At 35.1% G+C, this 27820-nt stretch overlaps 1 protein-coding gene across 10 annotated transcripts in view; it reads right to left on the bottom strand.

The window, feature by feature from the left end:
* Positions 1 to 27820, bottom strand: part of RB1 (RB transcriptional corepressor 1) — a 137488-nt gene that overhangs the window by 60533 nt on the left and 49135 nt on the right. For 9 of the 10 annotated variants that reach the window (XM_073795189.1, XM_033843663.2, XM_073795191.1 and 6 more), the window contains 9 exons: positions 26690 to 26767; positions 24026 to 24135; positions 23039 to 23116; positions 19224 to 19311; positions 13235 to 13351; positions 11910 to 11966; positions 11794 to 11825; positions 11639 to 11715; positions 10378 to 10574 (listed from right to left, as the gene is read on the bottom strand). In XM_073795189.1, coding sequence (XP_073651290.1) covers positions 10378 to 10574; positions 11639 to 11715; positions 11794 to 11825; positions 11910 to 11966; positions 13235 to 13351; positions 19224 to 19311; positions 23039 to 23116; positions 24026 to 24135; positions 26690 to 26767 — 834 coding nt within the window. Of the gene's footprint in view, positions 1 to 10365; positions 10575 to 11638; positions 11716 to 11793; positions 11826 to 11909; positions 11967 to 13234; positions 13352 to 19223; positions 19312 to 23038; positions 23117 to 24025; positions 24136 to 26689; positions 26768 to 27820 lie in introns of those variants that run through there. The other variant, XM_073795194.1, reaches the window with a different exon arrangement.

The raw sequence follows: 27820 nt of genomic DNA on the forward strand, positions 1-27820 counted from the left end.
TCAGCTTTTCCTATCTATAAAACAGGAACAGCAATGTTTACCTTCTGTGAAGATTAAATGAGATGTGGTGACGCCAAAGCCCAGGCTCCTTCTGCTACCGCACAGTGACACAAACACAGATAAAACATGAATAAAGAAACTAATCACGATAGTGCATATACCCAGCAGTAAACTAATACACACCGTGAGACAGCATAGAGGTTACGAGCACAGTCTCTGGAACCAGATAGTCTGAGTTAAAATTCTAGCTCTGCTATCAACTTAGTTTTGTGGGTAAGGGAAACAGTCTCAATTTCTCTGTACCTCAGTTTTTTCATCTATGAAGTGGTGATCTCCTTCACAGAGTTGTGCAAAATAAATGAGTTAACACATTTCAGCACTTTTAATAGTGCCTGTATCAGCATACATGCAAAAATGTTACCTATTATGACTTCTACACTGAAATGTAATATGCATAAGTGAGGGTCATTTTGATGCAGCTCTGTATGATGATCAGGAAAGATTCCAAATATGTAAGCTAGTGATGAGCTTTTTACAAGCACTGCTTTCTAAAGCAAGTTTCTATGAGCTACCTAAGGGACATTTCTGAGTTTGAGATTTTTTTTTTATATCCCTGAATTTCTTTAGTCCCTTGTGCCAATTCATGAACAAGGAGAATGTATAGTATGGACAATGGGGGAGGGGGAAGGGAGACATGAACAGACAAGTCTTGAATACTTCACTGTGTCCTCCACAGTGAACTCTAGCAATTTCTCATGTGTGTCAGAGTGTTCTAAAGAAAGAAGGAGACAAGTACATAGAGAAAAGAATAGACTGAGGGGTCAAGCACAGGGTTCAAGACAAGATGGCACCTGAGCAAAGGTTTAGATATGAAGAAAATTTTATGCTTAAAACCATAAACAGATCTGGATCAAGAACTCAGGCTCACGTAAACATTCAATACAGGAGAAGACATGCAATAATTTATAACAGTTATCTATCTCAGTTTCTTTGGGTTTTCTGTTTGTTGTTTTTTAACAGATGAAGAACAACATAAAAAACCATTTAATGCCTCATTGATTCTTCAATGGCTTAATTATGAAGAAGAAAGAGAGTTATTTTATTAAATTGAGCTTAGAGTATTAGCGCTTTATAAAGCAACCATCTATTCACATTTTAGTGGATAATTATTCGTATGAACTAAGTAAGTTACTATCCTTATTTTTGTACTTTTTCTGCATATCTGTATTTTTTAATTTCTCTCTAGACCACTGGAGAACACAAGGTCACTATTAAAAATTTTATTTCTAAGATATTGCCTTCCTTTATTTTCCCTTCTTGGGCTTTACATTTTTTCATTCTTATAGAAGACTTTAGGCATACCTGGAATCTTTCATTAAAAACTCAGAAAAAACTCAGTTTTCACATTTCAGTCTATGAAAAGAGACCTGGTTTTCCATTTTACCTCATTCCCACCCTTCCCTTCCATCTCCTTGAGGGGATCCAAATACCTAATTTTATCAACCCTAAACTATCATGGATTCTAAAAATACTTATATTATTAAATTAAAATCTCATTCTAAGAGTTACCTAAATGAAACATATAGACACAGCAGTAACTCCTTTTAAAATATAGTTTGCTCTTTTTGTAAGGTCTTCTAATCTTTTCTTCCTGAAGAATCCAGTAGATCACCAGTGAGTGTGCACTACACAAAGGAGCTGGTCAACAAAGGGTAGTACCTTCCCCACTTCCTACTACTGACTAGCTCTAGGGCAAAACACTCACCTTGTTACTCAAGATAAAAAATGTATTATATATATTTTCACTTAGAATAAAATTTTATACTGTCTCATATGCTTGACTACATGTTACAGTGGTAGTAAAAAGGGTGGATGAATAAACAGAAAAGATGTGGTACAATGAGAAGGGCACTTTACTAGACCAATGTGGAATTTGGAATCAAACCAATCTGGGTTCAAATGCCAAGTGTGTGACCTTAGACAAACTGCTTAACCTTCCTGAACCTGTTTCCACTTTTGTAAAATGAAAAGAGTATTAGTGACATCACAGATTATTATGAGAATTAAATTAGACAAATACTTTTGGTGCACAGCACATTGCAACCGGTCAAGGAGTATTAGCTGCCTTCCATCCATTGCTAATTAGCTGTCAGGTGGGACACAAATATTCTGTGTTTCTCTTTCCTCATACGGGAAATTAGATTCATGGCTACACCTACCTTGCGGATTTAGTGTAAAGAACTAACAGAGTATTTCATTTTAAAGCCCAGTAATGTAGGGTCATCTAGAATCTGGCTCTTCTAAAGAGTGGCCCGTGGGCTAGCAACGTCAGAACCATCTGGGGGCCTGTGAGAAATGCTGAATTGCAAGCCCCGCCCTAGAACCACTTGATAAGAAAGTATATTTTAATAAGATCTCCATGGATATTGAAGTTTGAAAACTAGTACTAAGAAAATAACCCTCAGCCTGGAAGTAAGAAAAGGACTTTATCAATACCATTGTGCCAAAAATCCAAAAGGACAAAGGGCATTGACAATAGTGCATATTGATTTAATTAGCTTAGGAGAGCAAGTTAGAGGCAGCAGGCATCATGGTCTGGTAGAACTTGAAATAGTGATAAATACAGAATAATTCACAAGGAAAGGGAGGGGAAGGGCAGAAAAAACTAAAACACTAGGTAAAGAGCACAATATTTTCCACAGGCAAATGAGCAGTCTAGCCCATGAATAATATATTAATGCTTATAATGATGTCCCTGGCTCAAAAAGAAAAAGTAAAATTACTTTAAACACGCTCTTTCAAAGACAAAAGCATGTATTCTATTTCAAGATTATTTCCCTCAAAAAAGTTGTGTGTGTCTCCACACACACACACACACACACACACACACACATTTTACTGTCAACTAGCACATAAAATTATCTGGTACATTCATTTTTGTATAATATCTCATTTATCAAGAGAGTTAGCTCTCCACTTTTCACAAGGCTAAAAACTCTAACTTTTAAGACTAAACTACTAGTCTTAAATCAGTACTCATCTACCACTGCCAATGCTGGGCCATAATTTTCCCCCAAAGTACCTCATGCTAGGCTTTCCTACTTGTGTCCACATTTCCACACCTGTTGTTAAGTCTTTTCCCATCCGCATATGATTGATCACTTCCTCCTTTGACCCTCATGGTTTATCTTATTTCACAGTATATTACAGTGAGTTACTTTTCTACTAAGTTCCAAGCCTCTTAAAGGACAGGGGCTATTTTCCATGTCCTTAGATACCTCACAGGAGAAAGTATAATTCCTTTAAAATATCTGGTGTACACATATCAGGTATGGCCCAAAGAGAATTGAGAAAAACTGAGCTAAAGGAGAATACGGAAATGAGACCTCTGCGTTACCTTTTTTTGAAAAATGTTTCTTCAAAATGTTATAAATTGTGAAGCAATCTAAAAGAATATGGATCCACCTTCAGTAGTGGCAAATAATTCTCAACACTTAAACAGTTTTGTAGACTTATAAAATATTTGAGCTAGAAATATTCAAATCTTTTGGTCTGTCTCAATTTACAAAGCAAGAAACTAAGACAAAGACATTAACTTGTACATGAAAGAGCTAGGCCCTAATGCCAGGTCTTCTGATTCCACGTCCCACACTAGGCCATACTCACTCTCACTAGATAAATGTGGTTTGCTCAAGAGATGAAAGAACTCTCTGCACACAGTAAGTGTCTGAGGAATAGTGGAAGGCTAGCAAGGTAAGGCAGGGCCAGATTATCACAACCAGAGTAAAGAGGCTACATTTTTCTACATGGGAATGCAGAGCTACTGTAGGTTCCTGAACAGGAGTATGGCATGAATAAGCATTTAGGAATATTAATTTAGCACCAAAGTATAAAATAGAGGGTAGTGCCTAAGCTGGGAGACCAAGCAGGAGTCTATAATAATATGTTAAATGCAAGGACGTGATGATCTGATTTAGGGAAATGTAAATGAAAACAGATCTTTAACATAATAATAAAACAAATATAAAGGACATGGTAAAGTTTTTTGGGTTTTGGTTTCTGTTTTTTTAATTACAAGACTATAACTATAGTGAAAAAGAAGGAAAAAATGCTCAGTATTCAAGCCTGGATGACTTGAAAAGTAATATAAAAATATAGATATTGGGAAGCAAAGTTGTATTTAGAACAAAATAAAATAATTTCAGTTTTGAAAGGTAAAGTCAAATCTCCTAAATCACTTGAGAAGCTACTAGTCAGTTACGGGAATTAAGGGCAAGAAATTAGGAACATGTTGGGTCAGAGTGAAAGGTTAAAGCCTTAGTGATATTTTCAGAAAGAATCAGACTTTTTAAAAATAAATGTTTTCTCTTGCTGGCAAAGAGATAAAATATATGGTTTTTTAAAAAAAATAACTCGTGAGGAGCTTTTAAAAACCCAACATAAAACATTTTTCATTATAGTAGCATGGTTGCTATATAAATATAGTATATGGTATCATATTACTTCACCATCCTTACCCATATTTTTAAAAAGTGTTAAATATGGCTTAATCATTATCTTACATTTCATTCACCTTCCTGAGACATAGTTCTCAGTAAAATATAACTTTTGAAAAAAATAATGTCTAATGGTAAATACTAAAACCATTGTGCAAAGTGCACCAGAGGTTAATGATCTACCATCCAAATATACAACAGATATCCTTTCTGGCTTTTTCAGAGCCACAGGCTTTTCTCCCTTTTGTGTTCATTTCCTGTCAAGTCTGACATTTCAAAGAATACCAAAGAAGCTTAAAAATTTGTTTACAAGTTTGTCATCAAATCAGGACTCTAAAAATACAAGCTATTCATTACAACTGTACTGACATGTAAAACTGGTCTTCATTTAAATTTTGGAAAAATAATAAAATGGAAACAGTTTTAATCTTTTCTTTTGTAAAAGTGCTCTGGCCAAACATTTGTGCAACTGAATGAAGAAACCTGCTGATGTTTAGTGACTACAAAAAAAACAGTACGACAAAACCCAATTTAATGAGTCAGCTATATTTGACAACATTTAAAGGAGGCTCAGTTTTCTTGTGACTTATTAAAATTAAATACAACAGTTAATTACTAGTACTTCTATGCTCTCCATATAGTAAGTACCACTCCGAAACAATATTATTCAGAAGATATGATGCATTTAATACAGGAAAACAGAAATGATACCCTTTAAGTATACATATTTAAAAATACTTTATCAATCACTAAATACTGTACATAACTCTTTCGGCTGTGATGAAGGAACAGAGATCAGATTTGTCTCAACTACAAAATCGAACAACATAAATGAAATAATAGTTTTCAGACAATGAACAACAAACAGTATAGGACAGTAATCTGTGAGAGAAAGAAAGCAAATGGTAAGCCCCACCTTTGCCTGGAGACAGTTCCCAGGCTACAACACAGGGAGGAAAAACTGAAATAGATCCCAGTGGTCTGCCCGGTTGGAGAAAACAGAGTTGAGAATTCAAGAAAGCTAAGGCAGTTCAAATTAGCAGGACAGAATAGCAGAGCAGAGAGTTACACAGAAAGGAGAGAGCTGCAAAGACAGAGCTCCAGGAGGCTGCAGAGGGTTACTCTCAAGTTTTCACCCTAGTACTGATCAGTGCAGGAAAACTACCCAAAGCCAGAAAAAGAACCATTCCAGGAGCTGACATAGGGCCAAGAAGAGTTTTGATTTCCACCAGCCAGGGTGGAAAAACCTTGTAATATATGGGACATCAGGTAGAGTACTCAGAAGGGGACTGCCTCAACAGTGGGGAGAAATTAGCCATAGATTAAAGACTGCCCTGGCTTTGTCTATAAACAACAACAAAAGTCTTTAAAAGATCAAACCGTTTCCAAGTAACTAAACTGAGTCCCAAAACACAGCTCGAGAATAGTGAAAGGAATATAAAAATATCCAGGATAAAATTCACAATGTCTGGCATCCAATAAGAAGTCATCAAGGTAAAATTCACAATGTCTGGCATCCAATAAGAAGTCATCAAGCAGACAAAAACAAACAAACAAACAAACAAAAAAAAACCCAGAAAAACATGACCCTTGAAAGGAGAAGTATCAGTTAACAGAAACAGTCCTAAAAAGACATAGATGTTAGAATTAGTAAACGGGAACTTTAAAACAATCATTATAACTATATTCCATATGTTTAAGAAAGTAAAGGAAAGCACAAATATGTTAAAGAGAGATATGGAAGATTTAGAAAAGGATTCAAGTCAAACTTCTAGAGATGAAAAACAGAATACCTAAGATTAAAAATATAGTAGATGGAATAGCAAATTAGACATTTTAGCAGAAAAAATTAATGAACTTGAAGACATAGCTATAGAAACTATTTCAAACGAAACAGAAACAAAAACATCTGGAACCAAAAAAAAAGAAGAACAGAGCATCATGATGTGAGCTGTGGGACAACTTCAAGTGACCTAATACATGTATGACTGGAATCCCTGAGGGAAGGGGTGGCGGGAGTCAACAAAAACATTTTAAGGAAATAATGGCCCCAAATGTCCAGATTTGATGAAACCTATAAGCTCACCTTTCGAAGCAGAACTCCAAACAAGAGAAACATGAAGAAAATTAAACCAAGGCACACCATAATCAAATTGCCTAAAACCAGTGATAAAGAGCTGCTGTGTAAGAAGCACAAGTACTCTAAAACCAAAATGCTATAAGATGCATAGTTTCTCACATGAGAAGCCCAGAAGGATGAGATGAGGAGGGAAAAAGAAAGAAAGGAAGGGAGAGGTAAGCACATACCAAGAAGCAGCAAGGTTCCAGACTTGCGAGTTAAGAAGCATCTTGGAAGTGGATCCCGCCTCAGACACCAGCTGATACTACATGGTCAGGGATGAAGTGCACAGTCAAGCTCTTCCCAAATCCCTGACCCACAGAATCATGAGCAAAATAAAATGATTGTTTTAAGCCACTAATGTGTCATCCAGCAATAGATAACATTTCTAATGGCTCTTTTCTGTCAACATTTAATCCTTCCTTTCCCATCTTAAAAACTAATCTTCCCTCCACCTCACATACCTCCAGCTATACGTTTACTTCCCTTCTCAGACGAGACTGATGAAAGCTATCTATAATGACTGTCTCCACTTTATCTCTCACTCACATCTCATCCAAATTCCACTGCAATCTACTCCTGCCCCCACCACTTCTTGTAACAGTCCTCGCTACCTTCACCAGTGGCTTCCTTATTGCTGAAACTAATGAACACTCTTCAGTTCTTACTGACTGCTCCTACAGTGTCTGAAACAGCAAGCGCTCACTCAGACCTTTCAGTACCCTCTCTTTCAAAGAGCGAGTATGACACCACTTCTGATACTCCTCCAGTCTCTGAGGAGGAATATCAGATGCCTCAATCTCTTTTATAGGCTTCTCTTTTCTGTTTATCGCTTAAATGTTGAAGCTCCCCAGGATTCTATCTTTAATATTACCAGATGCATAGGTCCCCTACAAAAGGTTTTTATTTGAGGAATTAGCATAATGAGATTTGTTCTGCATTTATGAAAAAATTTCTCAGGTGGCTGTGAGAGAAATAGTATTAAGGCAGCAAGAGATGTGGGGAGATCAACAGGGAAAGTCCATAGTTGCCCACAAAAAAGACCATTTAGAGAATAAAGTACCTGGTCTACTTCAGTTTACAAAGATTTTACCAAAAACATCGGATACAGTTTGAATATACTGAAAGTAAAATATCCAAATCTCACCTCATCATCTGCTGGCATTATAAACTGCTTAGCAGATTTAAGAGGTCTAAACATCCGGAGGTCATTCAATCTAACGCTTAGGTATGGTTCATTTTTTGTTTGTTTGTTTGTTTTTGTTTTTTTTGGTGGTACAGGGCCTCTCACTGCTGTGGCCTCTCCCGTTGTGGAGCACAGGCTCCGGACGTGCAGGCTCAGCGGCCATGGCTCACGGGCCCAGCGGCTCCGCGGCATGCGGGATCTTCCCGGACCAGGGCACGAACCCGCATCCCCTGCATCGGCAGGCGGACCCCCAACCACTGCACCACCAGGGAAGCCCTAGGTATGGTTCATTTTAAACCACCTCTAATCTTCCAAATTTCCAGAGAACAAGATTTCACTAGGTTTTTCAATAGATTGTTTAGCATTTTACATTCATATATTGCCTGTTAATCTCTCTGGGATCAAAATAAACAGAAGTGTGCTTATTCCTTCTTATAGTTATTCTGTTCTTTATTATTTCTCAAGATTGTGAAGTAAAGATACTGAACTCTTTCCCTATGCAACCATTAAAAATACAATGATGTTCTTTCTTTCATTAAATTATCAACAGGTAAAAGTAAGTAATAATATCACTTGATGTTTCCCTAGGTAAACAACACTGAATATGTTCTTATAAATCACTACAGTTTAATGAGAGATTCATTATAATACAGAATCAAAAAACCATGAAAGTTTGCTCTGATTCTTGATCTGGATTTTGATTATCATGGGTGTGTTCCATTGCTCTGATTCTTGATCTATTGTATATGTTGGTAATGTGGGTATATTTAATTTGTAAAAAATCCTTTGAACTACAACTTGTGATATATACTTTTCTGTATATATGTTATACTTCAATAAAGAAAAAAATCCTAAAGCCTGTGAAAGCTGAAATAGATCTATAGTATGTCTCTTCTCTAAAATGTCAATTATTCTCACAGGAAAAATTCACATATTGTGTTTGTGTAGGATGACTTATCTTCACAGTTACCCACTACCACTCCATTCTTTACAATTAAAACAATAGTATGTGTTGATTTTTTAAAAATCCAAACATTAAAAATCATCTATAATTTCATCCCCTAGAAATACCACACTTAGAATTTAAATTCAGAGGCTTATTATGACTTCCACATCATCCTATTATTAAAAAATTATACCCTTTTCCAGACTTTGTGCATGTCACTTTTTCTCCAAAAATAAAGGAATATTGTTTTGAATCCTACAACACCAGTAACTGAACTAAACAGGCTTGAGCACAAGCAGTTGTTAAACCATACATTTCTACTATTTCCTCCACAACTTTCAGAGCTCATGTCTTTTCTATATCCTCACAATGTCTATCTCAATGCAAGGCATACAGCAGATGTGTACTGATGGAAATAAAAGTAGTTCTCTAAAAGAATGAGAATAGTCACTTTCAGATAATACAGTGATGTCTTGATTTCAATTTCTAGGAAGAGAGGGCACAACAGCCTCTGAAAAGTACTCTATCTGCTTGTTTCATTTATTGATCTATTTATTTATTTTTGCTACTTTCATTTAACCCCCGGATTCTGAGAGTTTTCTCCTAACCACTCCTTTTCTTCTACAGTGGAAGCTCCTGTATAAAGGAGTTACCCAATTCAATCTTAGCAATAGTGTCTTTCTATCAACTTCCCATACTTCTCTCCTTTTCTATCCACTCTGTCTATACAGCAATACAAGAAAAGCACTAAGAAACAAGTTACTCTTAGACATTACATTTTTAAAATATCAAAAAAGTAAAACTTGGTTTACATGTACAGATTAGGATTCTAATATAACTAAAGTCTTAATTTTTCTATTGCCATTTCTATATACTGATAAAAATGAAAAGATATATGCTTAGCATATGCAACAATTTCAGAAGAAACCAACTCTATATTAATCTAAAAACCTGATGCTTAACAAAGTATTACCCAACTATGAAGATTTAAAGAGCATAACAGAAGAACTCCATATAAATATTTTACTATTACTACATAGGAAATGTCATCTTTACTAAAATAAAGCCTTATCAATAGGTTATATGCTATAAATAGACTACCTAGAGAATATGCTTTGTGCCCTTATAATGCTATAAACAATAACTATAATTGTGTAGATTTTTGGATTACCTTTAACAATGGGACAAAAAAATGAGATAAAAATGAACTAAAAATCTGTATTTTTAAATCATATCAATAGCATAATCTCAATTTTTTTCATCATTTTGTTGAAATTTTAAGAGCAGACATTTAAATTTTCATACATGACACCTCTATTTTAAATAAAGGTCCCAAATACTTTAAAGAATTCTGCTTTGTTTTGAAGTGCCAAGCTTTAAGAAAAGCTATTCATAAATAAATCCCTGTATCAGACAGTCTGGGGAGCTCAAAGAAAACTCCATTCTAATATTCCACTTGTTTCTTGGGCTATACACTGAAACAACATTATTCATTAAATTTCATATTTGTAAAAAAAAAAAAAATTTCATATTTGTTCTTGAGGTAAATGTTAACAAATACCTCTCACTAACAGATAACTGTTATCCATATGCATATGAATATCTTTAACTATTTTAGCTAGTTACTTACTGAGAGCCATGCAAGGGATTCCATGATTCGATGTTCACATCGTTCTAAATGTTTAATCATTTCTCTGGTCAAGTTGGCTTCTGCTTTGATAAAACTTTCAATCACTTTGTAAAAATCAAAAGCTTTTAAATTAAGTACATTCAGAATCCAAGGGAAGGACAAATCTGTTCCAGTATCCAGATTCTGAGATGTACTTCCTAAAAATGAAAGAAAAACGTAACTTAGGTATGAAATGTTAAGCCTTGAATGACATATTTTTTGGTTTGAAGGTTTTATCAAACAAAAAATTAAAACACAGTAGAAAGGCTAAACAAAAATTTTTATTTAGAACATAATTTTTTATTCTGGGGTCCACAGACTCCTAGGAAATAGGCTTCCAAAGTTTGAGTGTATGTGCATATATATGTCTTTCCTGGATAGAAGGCTCACAGCTTATATCAAATTTTCAAAGGTTTAAACACCCTAAACTTGTATCCGGGACACGTTTAACATCTAACCAGCAATGCATTAGCATATCCATTTTAACTGTCTCATTAATCCTCGATTAAGAGAGGAAGTGATTCTTTAAGATTTTGACAATTTGATTGGTTAGTAAATATGTTTTAATTATGCATTTCTTGGTTATAAATGAGGATTCACAGTTGTCCATATTTGTTTACTAATTTAAGTTCCTCTTTTATTATATATTTGTATCCTTAGATAAATTTTCTTCTGTTGTTTTTTGCAAACAAAACTTTTTTTGGACATTTGCAACATTATTTGCAAAATAATACGTGTTTAAAATTATATTTAAAAAAAAAACCACTATTGATGACCTCTGTTCTGTTTATCTGGTGGATTCTAGCTCCAACCTTTCGTTTCATAACCACAGAATATATATGTAGCAGTGCTTCCATATCAGTGGAATCTGCTCAGTAGTACTCCTCAGGCATTTTACAGTCTCATAAGTCTTTGAAGGGGTTTCAATAGGTACACTTCCTGGATTCAGGATAGTCCAGAATAGGAGTCTAGTGAAACTATTCCCAAGATGACATGAAATAATTCAGGTTAATAAACCACTTTATGGTGACCACATTACGGTGACCACATTATGGTGACCAATTACATTCTTCAGTATATACTGATCTAAAATATGCATTTCTTCTCCTTAACTCCTTAACTTCTCCATTCCGCCCACCACAAAAACCCATACCACACATTAGGTAAGTTTTTTTTAACTTTAAATTGAACTAAAATGTTTATTTACTAAAATTTAACTTACTGCTATATGTAGCCATTACAACCTCAAGAGCGCATGCCAACAAAGACATATGAAAGATGTTGTCATTCAGGAGTTTGCTAAAGGAAAAAAAGAATGATTTTGTAACATTTACTTTTAAAAAAAGAAGAAATTGTTTTACTAAAACAAAAATTTACCTAAAATTTTGAATGGATAATCGTTCTTCTTCCTAAAACAGATTAAAAAAAAATTAACTGAAGCCTTCTTTGTGTCAGCATTAAATTTTTTTTCTATTATATTCTTTTAAACTTACTGATTTAAGCATGGATTCCATTACTCGGTAATACAATCGGACTCCAAGTTTGTATCGCTACAAAGAAAGAAAAAAAATTAGATCCCACTATTTTAGAAAACCATAACAATTACTGATTTTTTAAAAGTTTTCTCTTGAGACACATTCCTGACCCTTCTTAGGAATATGGCTACCAAGAGATCACAAAAGCTTGCTTGTCTACAACTCAAGATTTAAGTATAAAATGATGGTTTTAACATTCCTGATAAATTTTCAAGAGGAGGGGTCCAGTAGTTGGTTTTCTATCATTCCACTTCAGTCTACATCATTCAACAGATATATGTGTACTAAGAATATATTACGTACCTGGTACTATTTTAACCATTTTACATACTAATGTAATACTTCTTGTGACCTAGAACACATATTTTCAAGATAGCTCTCCAGGATTAAGATAATAGTCTCTTTCCATAAAACTGGTCAAAGGCAAAAATCAGACCTACCTGATCTTATAAGCAAAAAGTTATCAAACAACTAGTTTTCATTAGTCCAAAGAACAGTCAAATTTTAGATAAACACACACACACACAGACAAACACACACCAAAATCCTTCATTCCAAATTATGAGTACAAATTTCATATATAACCAAAAAGAACTTTTAAATATAATGGTTTAAAACACAGACGGAATCAAAATATAACCTTACTATACCGAAATAAATGTGTATAGTAGATTACAGTTTTCAAATATATTTTATATATTACCTCATTAATGCCACAGAGAAAAGCAGAGCAAATATAGAAACCTGAATCTCAGAGAAGTTAGATGACAGCTCATATATGATAGAACCAGATATAAACCCAGGGCTCTGATCCAGAGCCCACTGGCTTACCATATATTAGTTTTAGATTTTCTGAAATAATAATAGTAATAGTAAAAACAACATCATTTAATAACATCACTGATAAATGGCATGTATAATATGATTCCATTTGTATAAGTATATGCACACATGAATATTCATATATGTAAAAGTTAAAGAATATACACCAAAAACTTAATGTTAGCAAGATTTTGATTTTTTTCTTACTGTATTTTTTAAATTTTCTACAATTCTTCTAAAATTTTCTGCATGTTTACTTTTGGTTTCTGTAATGGAGTGAGAGGAGCTGTCCCATAAAGCTTTCCATAAACAGCAGCATACACAAGCAGCTGGGATATGGTATCTTCCAATATTTTATACTATTGGACAGATACTATTACAGCATTTATACAAGTGGGACAGACGTTGCATTTGAAATTATTTACTATATAGTGGCACTAATCAAAATGAACTCAAGTTACCTGTGATCCAATTTCCATACATCCCTGTCCCACAGCTTTAGCAAATTTCTCTTTAAAGATGTACCCAATATCCTTCACTCTTTTCAGGATACTTTCCTTTGGATTCACTGTGCAATTCTTTAAGAAGGAAAAACACGAATTAACATTGAGGATACTGTTTAATCAGAGAATTAACATTTTCTGTTCTATACTACATGACTTATCACTCTCAATTGTTTATACTGTGGAAACACTTCCACAATAAACTAGGTAAATACAACTACTGAAAATATGAGGAACATAAAGGATTCCATTCTGGGATAATAGTGACCAAAAATACTAGAGTACAACTAAAAAACTATTATCTAAATTTCCTGCTGGCAAGTTAGGGAAGAACAGATTTGTTAGCCCTTTCCATTATCCATCAAAAACGGCCTCACAGATATTACAATTGATACCACAGGAATACAAATGATCATAAGAGACTACTATGAACAACTGAATGCCAACAAACTAGACAACCTTGAACAAATGGATAAATTCCTAGAAACATACAACCTTCTAAGGTTGAATCATAAGGAATAGAAAATCTGAAAAGACTAATTACTAGTAAGAAGAAAGAATAGGTAACCAAAAACCTCCCAATAAATAGAAGTCCAGAACCAGATGGTTTCACTGGTGAATTCTATCAAACATTCAAAGAAGAATTACTGCAAATCCTTCTCAAACTATTCCAAAAAAACAGAAGATGAGGAAACACTCCCAAACTCATTTTATGAGGCCAGCACTGTCCTGATAACAAAACAAGGACACCACAAGGAAAGTAAATTATAGGCCAATATCCCTCCTGAATACAAATGCAAAAATCCTTAACAAAATATCAGCAAACCCAATTCAAGAATACATTAATATTCTTGAAAGGATCTTATACCATGATCAAGTGGGATTTATCCCAGTGATGGTTCCATATCTGCAAATCAATCAATGACATGCCATATTAACAAAATAAAAGATTAAAATTATGTGATCATCTCAACAGATGCAGAAAAAGCATTGGACAAAATTCAACATCAATTTATGATAAAAACTCTTAACAAAGTGAGTATGGAGGGAATGTACCTCAACATAATAAAGGCCATACATGACAAGCCCACAGCTAACATTATACTCAACAGTGAAAAGCTGAAAGCTTTTCCTCTAAGGTCAAGAACAACACATGGATGCCCACTCTTGCCACTTTTATTCCATAGTATTGGAAGTCTTAGAGCAGTTAGGCAAGAAAAAGAAATAAAAGGCATCCAAATTGGAAAGGAGGTAAAACTGTCATTATTTTCAGATGACATGATATTATATATAGAAAACCTTAAAGACTCCACAAAAAACCTGTTAGAACTAATAAAAAAAATCAGTAAAGTTGTAGGATACAAAATCAACATAGAGAAATCAGTTGTATTTCTATACACAAATAACACACTTTCAGAAAGAGAAATTAAGAAAACAATCACATGTACAGTTGTATCCAGAATAAATTTAACCAAGAAGGTGAAAGATCTGTACAATGAAAACTTAAGACCCTAATGAAAGAAACGTTAAAAGACACACGTAAATGCAAAGCTACTGCATGTTCATGGAGTGGAAGAATTAATATTGTTAAAATGCCCATACTACCGAAAGCAATATACAAATTCAATAAACTTCTTGTCAAAATTCCAAGGTATTTACACAGAAATAGAACAAACAATTCAAAATTGTGCAGAACCACAAAAGACCCCAAATAGCCAAAGCAATCCTGAGAAAGAAGAACAAAGCTGGAGGCATCAAACTATATTATAAAGCTACAGTAATCAAAACAGTTTGTTATTGATATAAAAACAGAGATCAGGGCTTCCCTGGTGGCACAGTGGTTGAGAGTCCACCTGCTGATGCAGGGGACGCGGGTTCGTGCCCCAGTCCCGGAGGATCCCACGTGCCACGGAGCGGCTGGGCCCGTGAGCCATGGCAGCTGAGCCTGCGCATCCAGAGCCTGTGCTCCACAACGGGAGAGGCCACAACAGTGAGAGGCCCGTGTACCGCAAACAAAAACAAAAACAAAAACAAAAAAACAGAGAGCAATGGAACAGAGTAGAGAGTCCAAAAATAAACCCATGCATATGATCAATTAATTTACCACAAAAGAGCCAAGAATATACAGTAAGAAAAGGACAGTCTCTTCAATAAATGTGTTGGTAAAACTGGAAAGCCAGTTTCAAAAAAATGAAATTATACCACTGTCTTTCACCACACACGAAAATTAACTCAAAATGGATTAAAGACTTGAACATAAGACCTGAAACCATGAAACTCTTAGAAGAAAACATGGGTGGTAAGCTCCTTGTCATTAGTCTTGGAGATGGTATTTTGGAATTGACTCTGGAAGAAAAGGCAGCAAAAGCAAAATAAACAAGTGGGACTATTTCAAACCAAAATGTTTCTGCACAATGAAGGAAACTATCAACAAAAAGAAAAGGCCACCTGTTGGATGGGAGAAGATATTTGCAAACGATATATCTGATAAAGGGTTAATATCCAAACATACAAAGAACGCATACAACTCAACACCAAAAAGCAAACTAGCTGATTAAAAAAATGGGCACAAGAAATGAATACACATCTTTCCAAAGAAGACATACAGATGGCTAGCAGTCACATGAGATGCTCAACATCACTAATCATCAGAGAAATGCAAATCAAAACCATTATGAGATATCACCTCACGTCTGTCTAACGGCTATTATCAAAAAGAGAACAAATAACAAGTGTTGGCGAGGTTATGGAGAAAAGGGAACCCTCATGCGCTGTTGGTGGGAATGTAAATTGGTGCAGCCACTGTGGAAAACAGTTTGGAGGCTCATCAAAAAGTTAAAACCAGAACTACCATACAATCCAGCAATTCCACTTTTGGGTATTTATCTGAAGAAAATGAAAACACTTAATCTGAAAAGATATGCACCCCTATGTTCATTGTAGCATTATTTACAATAGCCAAGAATAGAAACAACCTAGGTGCCCATTGATAGATGAATAATAAAGATGTGGTATATATATACAATGGAATATTATTTGGCCATAAAGAAAAAACAAATTTTGCCATTTGTGACAACAAGAATGGACCTAGAGAGTATTATGCTAAGTGAAGTAGATCAGACAAAGAAAGCAAATACTGTATGATTTCACTTATATGTGAAATCTAAAAAAAAAAACAAATGAACAAACACAACAAAATAGAAACAGAGTCATAGAGATAGAGAACAAACAGATGGTTGCCAGAAGCGAGGGATGTGGGGAAAGAGAGAAACAGATGAGGGAGATTAAGGGGTACCAACTTCTAGTTACAAAATAAATGAGTCACAGGTATGAAATGTACAGTGTAGGGAATACAGTCAATAATTATATAATATCTCTGTACAGAGACAAATGGTAACTAGACTTACCGTGGTGATCATTTTGAGATGTACAGAAATATCGAATCACTATACTGTGCACCAGAAACTAACGCAGTGTTGTAGGTCAATTATACTTCAAAAAGAAACAAACTCATAGAAAAAAGATCAAATTTGTAGTTACTAGAGGCGGGGGGTGGGTAGGGGAAGGGGGAACTGAATGAAGGCAGTCAAAAGGTACAAACTTCCATTTATAAGGTAAATAAGTACTAGGGATGTAATGTACAACATGATTAATATAATTAACACTGCTGTATGTTATACATGAAACTTGTTGGGAGTAAATCCTGAGGGTTCTCTTCACAAGGAAAAAAATTTTTTTTCTATTTCTTTTACTTTGTATCCAAATGAGATAATGGATGTTCACTCAACTTATTGTGATGCTAATTTCATGATGTATGTAGGTCAACCCATTATGCTGTATACCTTAAACTTATACAGAGCTGTACATCAAGCATATCTCAATAAAACTGGAAGAAAAAAATGTCTATAGCTTCTAAGATTTTACTTACACACAAAAGAAAAGATGCCATTAATTTTTTAAATGAAGACACCTGAAATAATAAAGAAGCAAATTCAAAGAAAAACTTAATGGTCTTCAAGATATGCCCACTCTGAGATAGGCCATTTGTAGTGTACATAAAACTCTGCAGTTAAACTGTTGCGCTTCATTTAATGTTAAGCTTTAAACTGAGCTCTGGAAAATGTCTTTGAGGCAGAATTTTCTACCCAACTGAAGTAGTTTAAAATAAAAAAGACTTCCTACATACTCCAAATGTTGGAGGAAATATTGAAAACAATATTTAAGAAGAGAGAGATTATCATTCTTTTTACTTCTACCATTATCCCTTCTAAAAGTTCTAAGTAACTGGGTAGCTATGTTTGGGAAATATTCTTGTGCTACAGATAACCCACAAATAAAAGCAACTTTATGCCAACTAGACAAACAAAATCAGTTTTGAGCCAACACAATTATGAATATGATGACAGAGAATACTCTGTTAATTCTTGGGGGGGTGGAAATATAAACAAGACAACAAAGAATATGACAAAACCACAGGCAGCTTATGATATTAAATGGAATGTTAACCACACAAAGCACTTACCGGATAAGCCAAATTTTAGTAAGTCTCCTAGCCTCATCCAACTGCCACAGATGAGCATTTCAGTGGCTCCCAAGCCTCACTTGATTTTAAAGGAGTAAAAGAGCAAACAAGGAATATAGACACTAGTTTTCATTCTCTCTCTTCCTCTCTCCCTTTTTTGAGGGGAGGGAGGCTAGCAGGGGTCCTTCAGATATCAAACTCAGGGTCCATCAGGAGTTGCCAACTGCAATGCACACAGGGCCACTCAAGAAATGTAAATGAAAGTGGGCTAAATAAAAAAGACCGTAGAGATATGGCAAATGTTAAATCCTGTCTAATGTCACATTCAAAGAAAATATCTTAAAAGAGCCAGAGAGAAAAGATAAACTATAAAGGAACAACAGATGGACTGACAGAAAACATCTTAGTAGCAATGAGAGCCAGGAAATAGTGAAGTAATACCTTCAAACTACTAAGAGAAAGTAAAGGTCAGCCTAGAATTGAAGATCCAGGTAAACTACCTTACAAAAAATAAGAGTGAAGATATTTTAAAAAAATATTTATGTATGTATATATGTATGTAATTTATTTATTTGGCTGTGCCAGGTCTTAGTTGTGGCATGTGAGATCTTAGTTCCCTGATCAGGGATCGAACCCGGGCCCCCGCATTGGGAGAGTAGAGTCTTTATCACTGGACCACCAAGGAAGTCCAAGAGTAAAGATATTTTAAGACAAAAAACAAAACAAAAAGCTTGTAAGTTCATCCCAAACTAACCCCCACTAAAGGAATGATTAGAAGATGTATCTGAAGAAAGAAGAAAATAATTATGAAAGTGAGGTCTAAGTTATAAAAAAGAATGGTGAGCAACACAAAAAGTAAATATGAGAAAATCTAAAAACAACACTGTCTAAATAAAATGATACTACTAATAATATCTAATTTGGAGAGTTAAGAAAAGCAAGAGGGCTTCCCTGGTGGTGCAGTGGTTAAGAATCCGCCTGCCAAGGCAGGGGACACGGGTTCGAGCCCTGGTCTGGGAAGATCCCACACGCCACAGAGCAACGAAGCCCGTGTGCCACAACTACTGAGCCTGCGCTCTAGAGCCCACGAGCCACGACTACTGAGCCCGCGTGCCACAACTACTGAAGCCCGCACGCCTAGAGCCCGTGCTCTGCAACAAGAGAAGCCACTGCAATGAGAAGCCCACGCACCGCAACAAAGAGTAGCCCCCGCTCGCCACAACCAGAGGAAAGCCCGCGTGCAGCAACAAGGACCCAACACAGCCAAAAAAAAAAATTTAAAAAAAAAAAGCAAGAAATGAGATAATAGACAACTACATGTTGGTTGGGAAATGGGTGTTTAAAAAAACACTCAGTATTTTAACTTCTAATTTCAAATTTATTTGCCAAAATATCATAATAAATAGTGTTTCATATATGGCTTACATTAAAATAGGAAATCAGATTTTCTGACGGTTGATCACTTGCTGAATTTAAGATCATCATTAATTGCTGGATAGTATTCATGACAGTCCTAGAAAAAAATAGGAAGAAGTGTTAAGCAATGAAGGAATAAAAAGAAAAAATGATAAGTATCTATTTCATAAGTTACATATATCTTCAATCTCATTGTCTCCTGTTTATCTTTAAGAAGTTCTCTGAAATAAGACTTTATAAAAGCCTTAGTGTACTGCTGTTTATGAGGAATTACATTTGACTTAAATCTTTAAGAAAGCATATGTCGATCATCAGTAAGTTTATAATTAAAGAACTGATATGCTTATTTACTAATAGAACTAAATATCAACAAAACAATTGATGAAAAAGTAATGACATTATTTTAAGGATAAAACATAAACTGGCATCAAAATGGTAATATTTTAAGAAAACATTATTACAAATAAATATTAAAAATTTTCAAATAAAGACAGTAAGATATTTAGTAACTCAAGTAGAGAACCAAGTGACTGTCCTTTACAGAGACCTTCAAGATGAAAAGATACATAATTTTAGAAGTCATCATCACTAAAACATAAAAGTAGGTCAATCTCTTTGAGATCTCTTTAATTATATAATTGTGTGTGTGTGTGTGTGTGTGTGTGTGTGCGCGCGCGCACACACGTGTCTGTGTATGGTATATGGTAAATATTAATGTTCCAATTTTGGAGTAGCAGTTCATTGCTACTCTGTAGGCACTGTTTAATGATGCAAAAAACTGTAGAATGTTTATAGCCAACTTTTAAATATATTGCTTCTGTGACGTGTACATGTACTAATCTACTTAAGCCACAATGACTAAAGCCATAAGTGACCAACTGCTAAAACCAAAATATCTTTTTTATTTGTTCTGATACTTGATTTTCTTGAGGTATTTGACACTCTTAAACACTTGCTCTCTTCTGAAACTCCCTTCCTCCCTTGGCTTCTTTGGCTTCACTCTCTGGCCTCCCCAATCACACCTCTCATTCTCTTTAATCTAACTTCTCTCTCATCCTTAAATGCTAGCATTCTTTAGGGTTCGGCCTTTAGCCAACCGTTATTGCTATTATGCACCCTCATTTCAGGCAACCTCATTCTGTTTGGTTTTTTTTGAATTTTATTTATTTTTTTATACTGCAGGTTCTTATTAGTCACCCATTTTATACACATCAGTGTATGTGTATACATGTCAATCCCAATCTCCCAATTCATCACACCACCCCCCCCGACCCTGTTTTTCTGATTTAACTCTCCCTGATGATTCCCAAATCTATAAGATCGTTATATCCTACTACTTACTACATTATCTTCTTCATATCCCATAAATGCCTTAAGAATAATATTCTAAATATGAATTCATCAACTATTTATCAAACCTGTTCTTGCTCTTTCACTCCAACTGCCTACCTCTTGGTTCATATCTTCAGCATCTCTCAACTGGACTACTGCAATAGAGCATTTTGAGATTCTGACTATGTCTATGGCAGCAGGGTCTAGGCATATGTACTTTGAAAAACAAAAAAAAACTCCTCAGGTTATCCTAATTTGCCTAACCACTGTGACAGACTGACAGGTCTCTCTATTTCTCACCACGCCCTCCTCAGTCCATCTTTTCACAAACTACTACCATGTAAACTTTCACAAATCAAGTCTGATTTTATCCTAGCCCTGCTTAACACCCAGGTATAGCAACAGGCCATATCCTGCACAAGTTAAAGCCCAAACTTCTGAGTATGGAATATAAGGCCTTTCATGATCTAATACCCACCCTCCTCTCCTGCCATTTCATCTTCCCATTTAGTCCATCAATACAGAGCTGCTTATAGTTCCCCAGATGCATCATGTTGTTTCATACTTCCATGCCTTTGCACATGCTGTCAGTCTCCTGTGACACAAACTTACATGTTTCAAAATTCAGTTCAAATATCACTTCATAAAGTCCCTTCTGTGCCATCTCATTAACTTGTCCTATGTCTCTTACCATATTTAAACAAAAATGTATTTTTATGTATCTATGTAGTCACTGGAAAAGATTACTGATTGTTTTACTATGGACCAAGTATTCTCCTAGCTCCTAATGATTAAATGGTGAACAAGAAAGTCATGGTCCATGTGGTATGGACTTAAAGACTATTGTGGGTATTGACAAAAACAAGCAAACACACAGATGAATTTATAATTACAAATTGTGATACATACTTTGAAGGAATAGAACAGGATGCTGTGAGAAAGAATAATAAAGGAAAATACTTCAGAGAGAAGTAAGTCCTCAAAAAAGTAGTATTTGTGCTGAACCTAAAAGAAGGGTAGTAGTTGGCAATTCATAGAAAAGAAGGAAGAGTTTCCAGAAGAAACAAAAGTGGGGCTTCCCTGGTGGCGCAGTGGTTGAGAGTCCGCCTGCCGATGCAGGGGACACGGGTTCATGCCCCGGTCCGGGAAGATCCCACATGCCACGGAGCAGCTGGGCCCGTGAGCCATGGCTGCTGAGCCTGCGCGTCCAGAGCCTGTGCTCCGCGACGGAAGAGGCCACAACAGTGAGAGGCCCGTGTACCGCAAAAAAAAAACAAACAAAAACAAAACAGAAGAAACAAAAGCAAATATGAAGGTCACTGAGTACAAAAGAAGATTTTGGAGAGTTCAGAAAACTGGCTAGTACATAATGAGCAGGAAAACAAGATGAGGTTGGAGAGGTAACAGAAGCTAGATCATATAAGGTCTTGTAGGCACTGTTAAGGGATTTGCACTGTATTTCAATTGCAGTAGGAAGCAATCACAAACTTAACAGCAATCTAGCTCTCTGATTTCATGTCTTTTGGTCTTGGTGACTGATACTAGGTGTGTCTGAAATGCTGCTTCCTCACTGAGTACTTGTTCTTCATCATTTATTTAAGCATTCTTTTCTCCACACATTACCACATAAAGTTCTCAGTTGTTCTGTTCTCACTGAAGAGCAAGACATATGAGGAAAAATGTGAAAAGCAACAGATGGATGGATGGCACACCACTAAGGTAAAACATTTCTACCATATAATCACAGTCATTTCAACCAAAGCTACATCCAATTAAGTAGCTTTTTCAAAATACTCCAAAGAGTGAATTCCATGGCAGTGCAGTGGTTAGGACCTGGCTTTCACTGCCAGGGCCTGGGCTCCATCCTGGTGGAGGAACTAAGATCCTGCAAGCCACGCATTGCAGCCAAAAAAAAAGCATGATCTGATTTACATTTCTAGAATATTATTCTGGGGGCTCTCTGGAGAATATATTTGGTGATAGGGAGAGAGGAATAGTCATGAGAGTAGAAACAGCAAGATCAGTTAGTAGGCTACTGCAGAAATTCCAAGAGAAGGAGAGAGATATCTTGGACAAGGGTGGGAAGAGTAGGAATGGGGAACAGTAGATGAACTCAAATACTTAGGAGGCAGACTCAGCAAGACTTGAAAACAGATTAGATGTGGGAAGCAAGTGAGGAAAAGGACACTAAAAAATGGCTCCAATCTTTCTAGGTTATATACAGAGCAAATGGTGATACTTTTTTTTCTCTTTTTTATATACTGAAATGGAACACATTCTCATTCTGGGTTATATACCTTAAGGACAGACAGAACTACGTCTAATAATCATATCCTCAGCAACTAGTAACATGTCTGGCATACAAAGAGCACTCAATATATATTTGCTGCATGTATATACAAATATATAATGAAACAAATGAATAAACCCAAAGCACTATAAAGTACTGAATAAATAATTATAATGAAAATCAAAAGTAAGAAAATTCATACCGAACTGGAGTCTGTGGAAGAATCACATTTACCTCTTCATCAGGGTTACTTTTTCGTGGTGTTCTCTGCATTTCAAAACTAAATAATGATAAACAAAGTCATTCAGACTGAAAACTTACAATTTGTGATTTATGAGTCAAAAAAGCAGTAAAGTACCTTCTGTTGACTCGTAACATCATACAAAATGGTTAAGTAAATAATAGAAGTGATAGGAAATAGATGATCCAGAAGCTGCTTAAATAAATAAAATTTTTTTTATCATAATTTTTAAGTTGGGTTTCTTTCCACTAGGTTTACAACAAATGGTGTACCAATCACTAAGAATTTTTTTGAAAGTGAAAGTTAGATGTTTGTTTTCTCTAGAATGTTAGATGCAAAAAATAAAACTCAAGTTTTTCAAACATTACGCCTTCCAAAAACTTACTTTGACTTAAAACCTGAAACATTTTATTTGTGTTTAACTTCCAAATTTTATATATATACATATTTTTTTAGTTAATATTAAAAGATTTCATGCTGAAGACTTAAAATTAACCACACTTACAATCATTCAAAAATTTTTTACAGGCGTATCTCATTTTATTGCACTTTGCTTTACTGTGCTTCACAGATACTGTGTTTTATTACATATTGAAGGTTGGTAAACTCTGCATTGTCATATGATGGTTATCATTTTTTAGAAATAAGGTATTTCTAAATTAAGGTACGCACACTGTTTTTTGGATATAATGCTATTGCACACTTAACAGACTATAGTACATTGTAAACATAACTTTTACATGCACTCGGAAACCAAAAAGTTTGCGTGATTTGCTTTATTGCAATGGCCTGGAACGGAAAACACAATATCTCACAGGTGCCTGTAGTTACCGTCAACCATTCCTACTTTAGGATTCTATATGACAATTCAAGAGAATACAATTTTATACTAACTTTTTAAAAAATGAACCAGCATATCAACAAATAATAATATATCATGTATAATACCTGTCTGTAGGATCAGCCTGAAGAGTTTTATCATGATCCAGAAATAATCTTGCATCTATATCTTTGTTTTTAAGGTAAATTTCTTCATATTGTTTAGAGAGACTTTCCACCTCAAAGGCAAAAAATATTGATGATTATCCTTTTCATGTCATTACTTCTCAGTACACAGAAATACAGATTTAATTAAAGAATCTTCATAAAAATATACACTTAATTTTACACTATACAGACTTCACATGGAATATAAATAAGGCATATCTAAAAGTGAAGTAAAGAAAATTGCAGATTTTTTTCAACTCAATTTTAAACCTATTTTATGCACATATCTCACATTTTATCTAGACAAGGATCACCAATGCTACAGAACAGTACTGAAATGGAACTGTAAGATGAGAAGACATTATTATAACCACTTAATTGCCGAGATCCTCCATCCTATACATCACTCACTTTTAATCTTCTACTACACTTATCAATATAAAATAATTTTTCAAACACTGTAACAGACCTTTATTATGTATTCTTCCTATCTTTTCTAAATCCTTTGGTTCACTCTGACTCCCTTCAGTTACGTATCTTGGGCAAGAGTATAAGCTCAATTAATTAGCCCAATTAACATACTTGCACAATTTATTTCCAATCTTAGCACTTTTCCAAATGCTACAAACTATAATTCTTTTATCAGTTCTGATTCATAATATTCTAATCATAATATAAAAACCAGTGCCCAGTAGAAAACCATTTAGCAGCCTTCTCCTGTGACTTTTGTGTGTGTGTGTGTGTGTGGTACGCGGGCCTCTCACTGTTGGGGCCTCTCCCGTTGCAGAGCACAGGCTCCGGACGCGCAGGCTCAGCGGCCATGGCTCACGGACCCAGCTGCTCCGCAGCATCTGGGATCTTCCCGGACTGGGGCACGAACCCGTGTCCCCTGCATCGGCAGGTGGACTCTCAACCACTGCGCCACCAGGGAAGCCCTCCTGTGACTTTTAAAGCCAGAGTGTTTCCAACCTGAGAGAGTTAAAATTGCATTCTAAAAGGAGTGGTAGGAAAAAATCCAGTTAAATGTAAACTTTTTGTTTGTTTGCATAAGTTTTTTAGGCCGATCAGCCATTCATGTTTGATTAAGACTTAATCGTCATTCCTGCCCTATGTCAGTTAGGTATTAATTATCAATCATTTATTGACTGGCAGCTATTAGTGCTATATAATGTAAAGTTTATCTTGAATTTTCTAATAATAACCCTGTAATCCTTTCAGAGGGAAAAAAAATTATGAATGTCCAAGATTCTTTAGAGTTGTAAACAGCATATTTTTTGGTATATAAGTTGGTAATAGAACTCAGAAATACAACTTTTGGCCCCTTCTTGTTTCTTTAGTACCATGTCTTACCACTCACTCTACAGAACAGACCATACTATCACATATCACTGTGCCTTTAAATCTATAATTTCCAACCCCTGGAAATGCCACTTCTCAAAAATCTTACTCAGCTCAGAAACCACATCACCTCCAAAGAATTTTCCGCAAAACCTATCTGGCCCACTTTGGATTAGGGAGTCCTCCTCTGAGATATCACAACACCCTGTGTACACATCTATTAGACTTTTGTAGACTCCTGTTAATGTTCTACTTCTATGCCCGTCTCTTCCACTAGCACCTTAATGACAATGACTGTGAGTTAAATCTCTGCATTGATGATATCCAGCACAATGCCTGGCATATATTAAGCACTCACTAAATAACTGCTGAATGAGTAAGTTAGTTAATTCAAGGAGGACTAGCTACCAACTCAGGTCATAAAATCAGCAATCTAGCTCTCTGATTTCATGTCTTTTGGTCTTGGTGACTGATAATAGGTGTGTTTGAAACGCTGCTTCCTCACTGAGTACTTGTTCTTCATCATTTATTTAAGCATTCTTTTCTCCACACATTACCACACAAAGTTCTCAGTTGTTCTGTTCTCACTGAAGAGCAAGACGTATGAGGAAAAATGTGAAAAGCAACAGATGGATGGATGGCACACCACTAAGGTAAAACATTTCTACCGTATAATCACAGTCATTTCAACCAAAGCTACATCCAATTAAGCAGCTTTTTCAAAATACTCCAAAGAGTGAATTCCATGGCAGTGCAGTGGTTAGGACTTGGCTTTCACTGCCGGGGCCTGGGCTCCATCCTGGTGGAGGAACTAAGATCCTGCAAGCCACGCGCTGTGGCCAAAAAAAAAAAGCCTCAAAAGAGTTGCTCCAAGTACAGTAATGCTAATAATGTTGATGGCACAAATCATGGCTCCTATGCTTAAAGAAGCGCAGCAAAGTAAATTAGAATCAAATTTGATTACAGATATTTACTTCTATTTAAATATTTAATGGCATTTAGAAGTTCAAAAGCCTACATTCTGATTTTTGAAAAATTTTAGTACAAACCAACTTCTAGTGCAAACTTTTAAATGCTGCTTATTTATACATTTGAGCATAAATGGGTTCAAAAGGGGTTTTTTCTTACTATATAAAGTTGATTCACCACAATTCTACTTAGATTCTTTCCTTGAGTAAAAAACATTTAATATACAGTAAAGTGATCTTAAGAAATTTAGGCAACTATTCCTCCCTTGCTAAAGTCCCGAAACACATTAATTTTTTATTACGTTTTCTTTCAGATTACCTCTGGAAGTCCGTTAGAAGCTACAATTCCAAGAGAATTCATAAAAGGTATAAAATTTTTGAAATAAACATTTTTCACCTGAAAAAGATAAAGTTACATGATAATTAAAATTTTTAAAAAAAAATCTGTCACTATTAACAATAGAATGAAAGTGTTAACTGACATTTTGATCAATGAGTTACATTCAACCCAGTGTGATGCTTATTTATAATTAATTCAATTATTCACTTTTTAATTCATGTGAGGCAGATTTCAGGTCCTAAAATGGAGGTGCAGGGGGGAATTGTTAATGAAATGGGATTTATAAGAAGAAAATCCATTGAAACCAACTTCAATATCCCACATTTAACAAATGGTGAAAACATGGGAGGCTCAAAAATATTAAGCGACTTCACCAAAGTTACACAGCTAGGAAGTGGCAGAGCTGGAATTGAAACCCAATCTGTCTAGCATCAAAGCCAAGACTCTTTTAATTTCTCTACACTGCCTCTGATTTCTCCCCAAAGCATATTTTTGGGCCACTTCACACACATACCTAGCTTAGGGAATATCGAGTCAATTATTTCAGCATAAATTTAGGAAAATGACCTGCTTTTATAAGAAGATAATTTCACATACAAATACCCAACAATTCTATTCAAAACCGAGTGAAAATGTTTTGGTCATTATGCAGTTTCACACAAAAAACCCTACATTTAACATGGATAATAAAGACCGTCCTTGGAAAACGTGGAGTTATACCCCTAACTATTTTACACGGGCGAAGTGTTATGGAATTTTAAACAACTTACTTTTCTTCATTTAACTTCCTTTTCCAATTTGCAGTCTACATTTATTAAGGTAGAATAATTTAATATCTTCCTATTAATAAGTTCCTATCTTCTGCTTCACAAAAATGCTTTAAGAATTAAGCTTCTGTAATACATATTAGTATTGTTTTCTAATTAATTCCCACTGAACTGGAATAATTATAAGGTGGGTAGTTCTATTTAACCAATTAGTGTGACTAACCAATAATTATATAACCATAAATATAACTAACCAATAGTTATATAACTATAAATGCTACATGTAAATAATCAAATGTCAAATTAATATGAATTACCCCAAAAGCTATTAATCACCTACACT

The sequence above is a fragment of the Tursiops truncatus genome, chromosome 18 (assembly GCF_011762595.2).
Source record: "Tursiops truncatus isolate mTurTru1 chromosome 18, mTurTru1.mat.Y, whole genome shotgun sequence".
NCBI lineage: Eukaryota > Metazoa > Chordata > Mammalia > Artiodactyla > Delphinidae > Tursiops > Tursiops truncatus.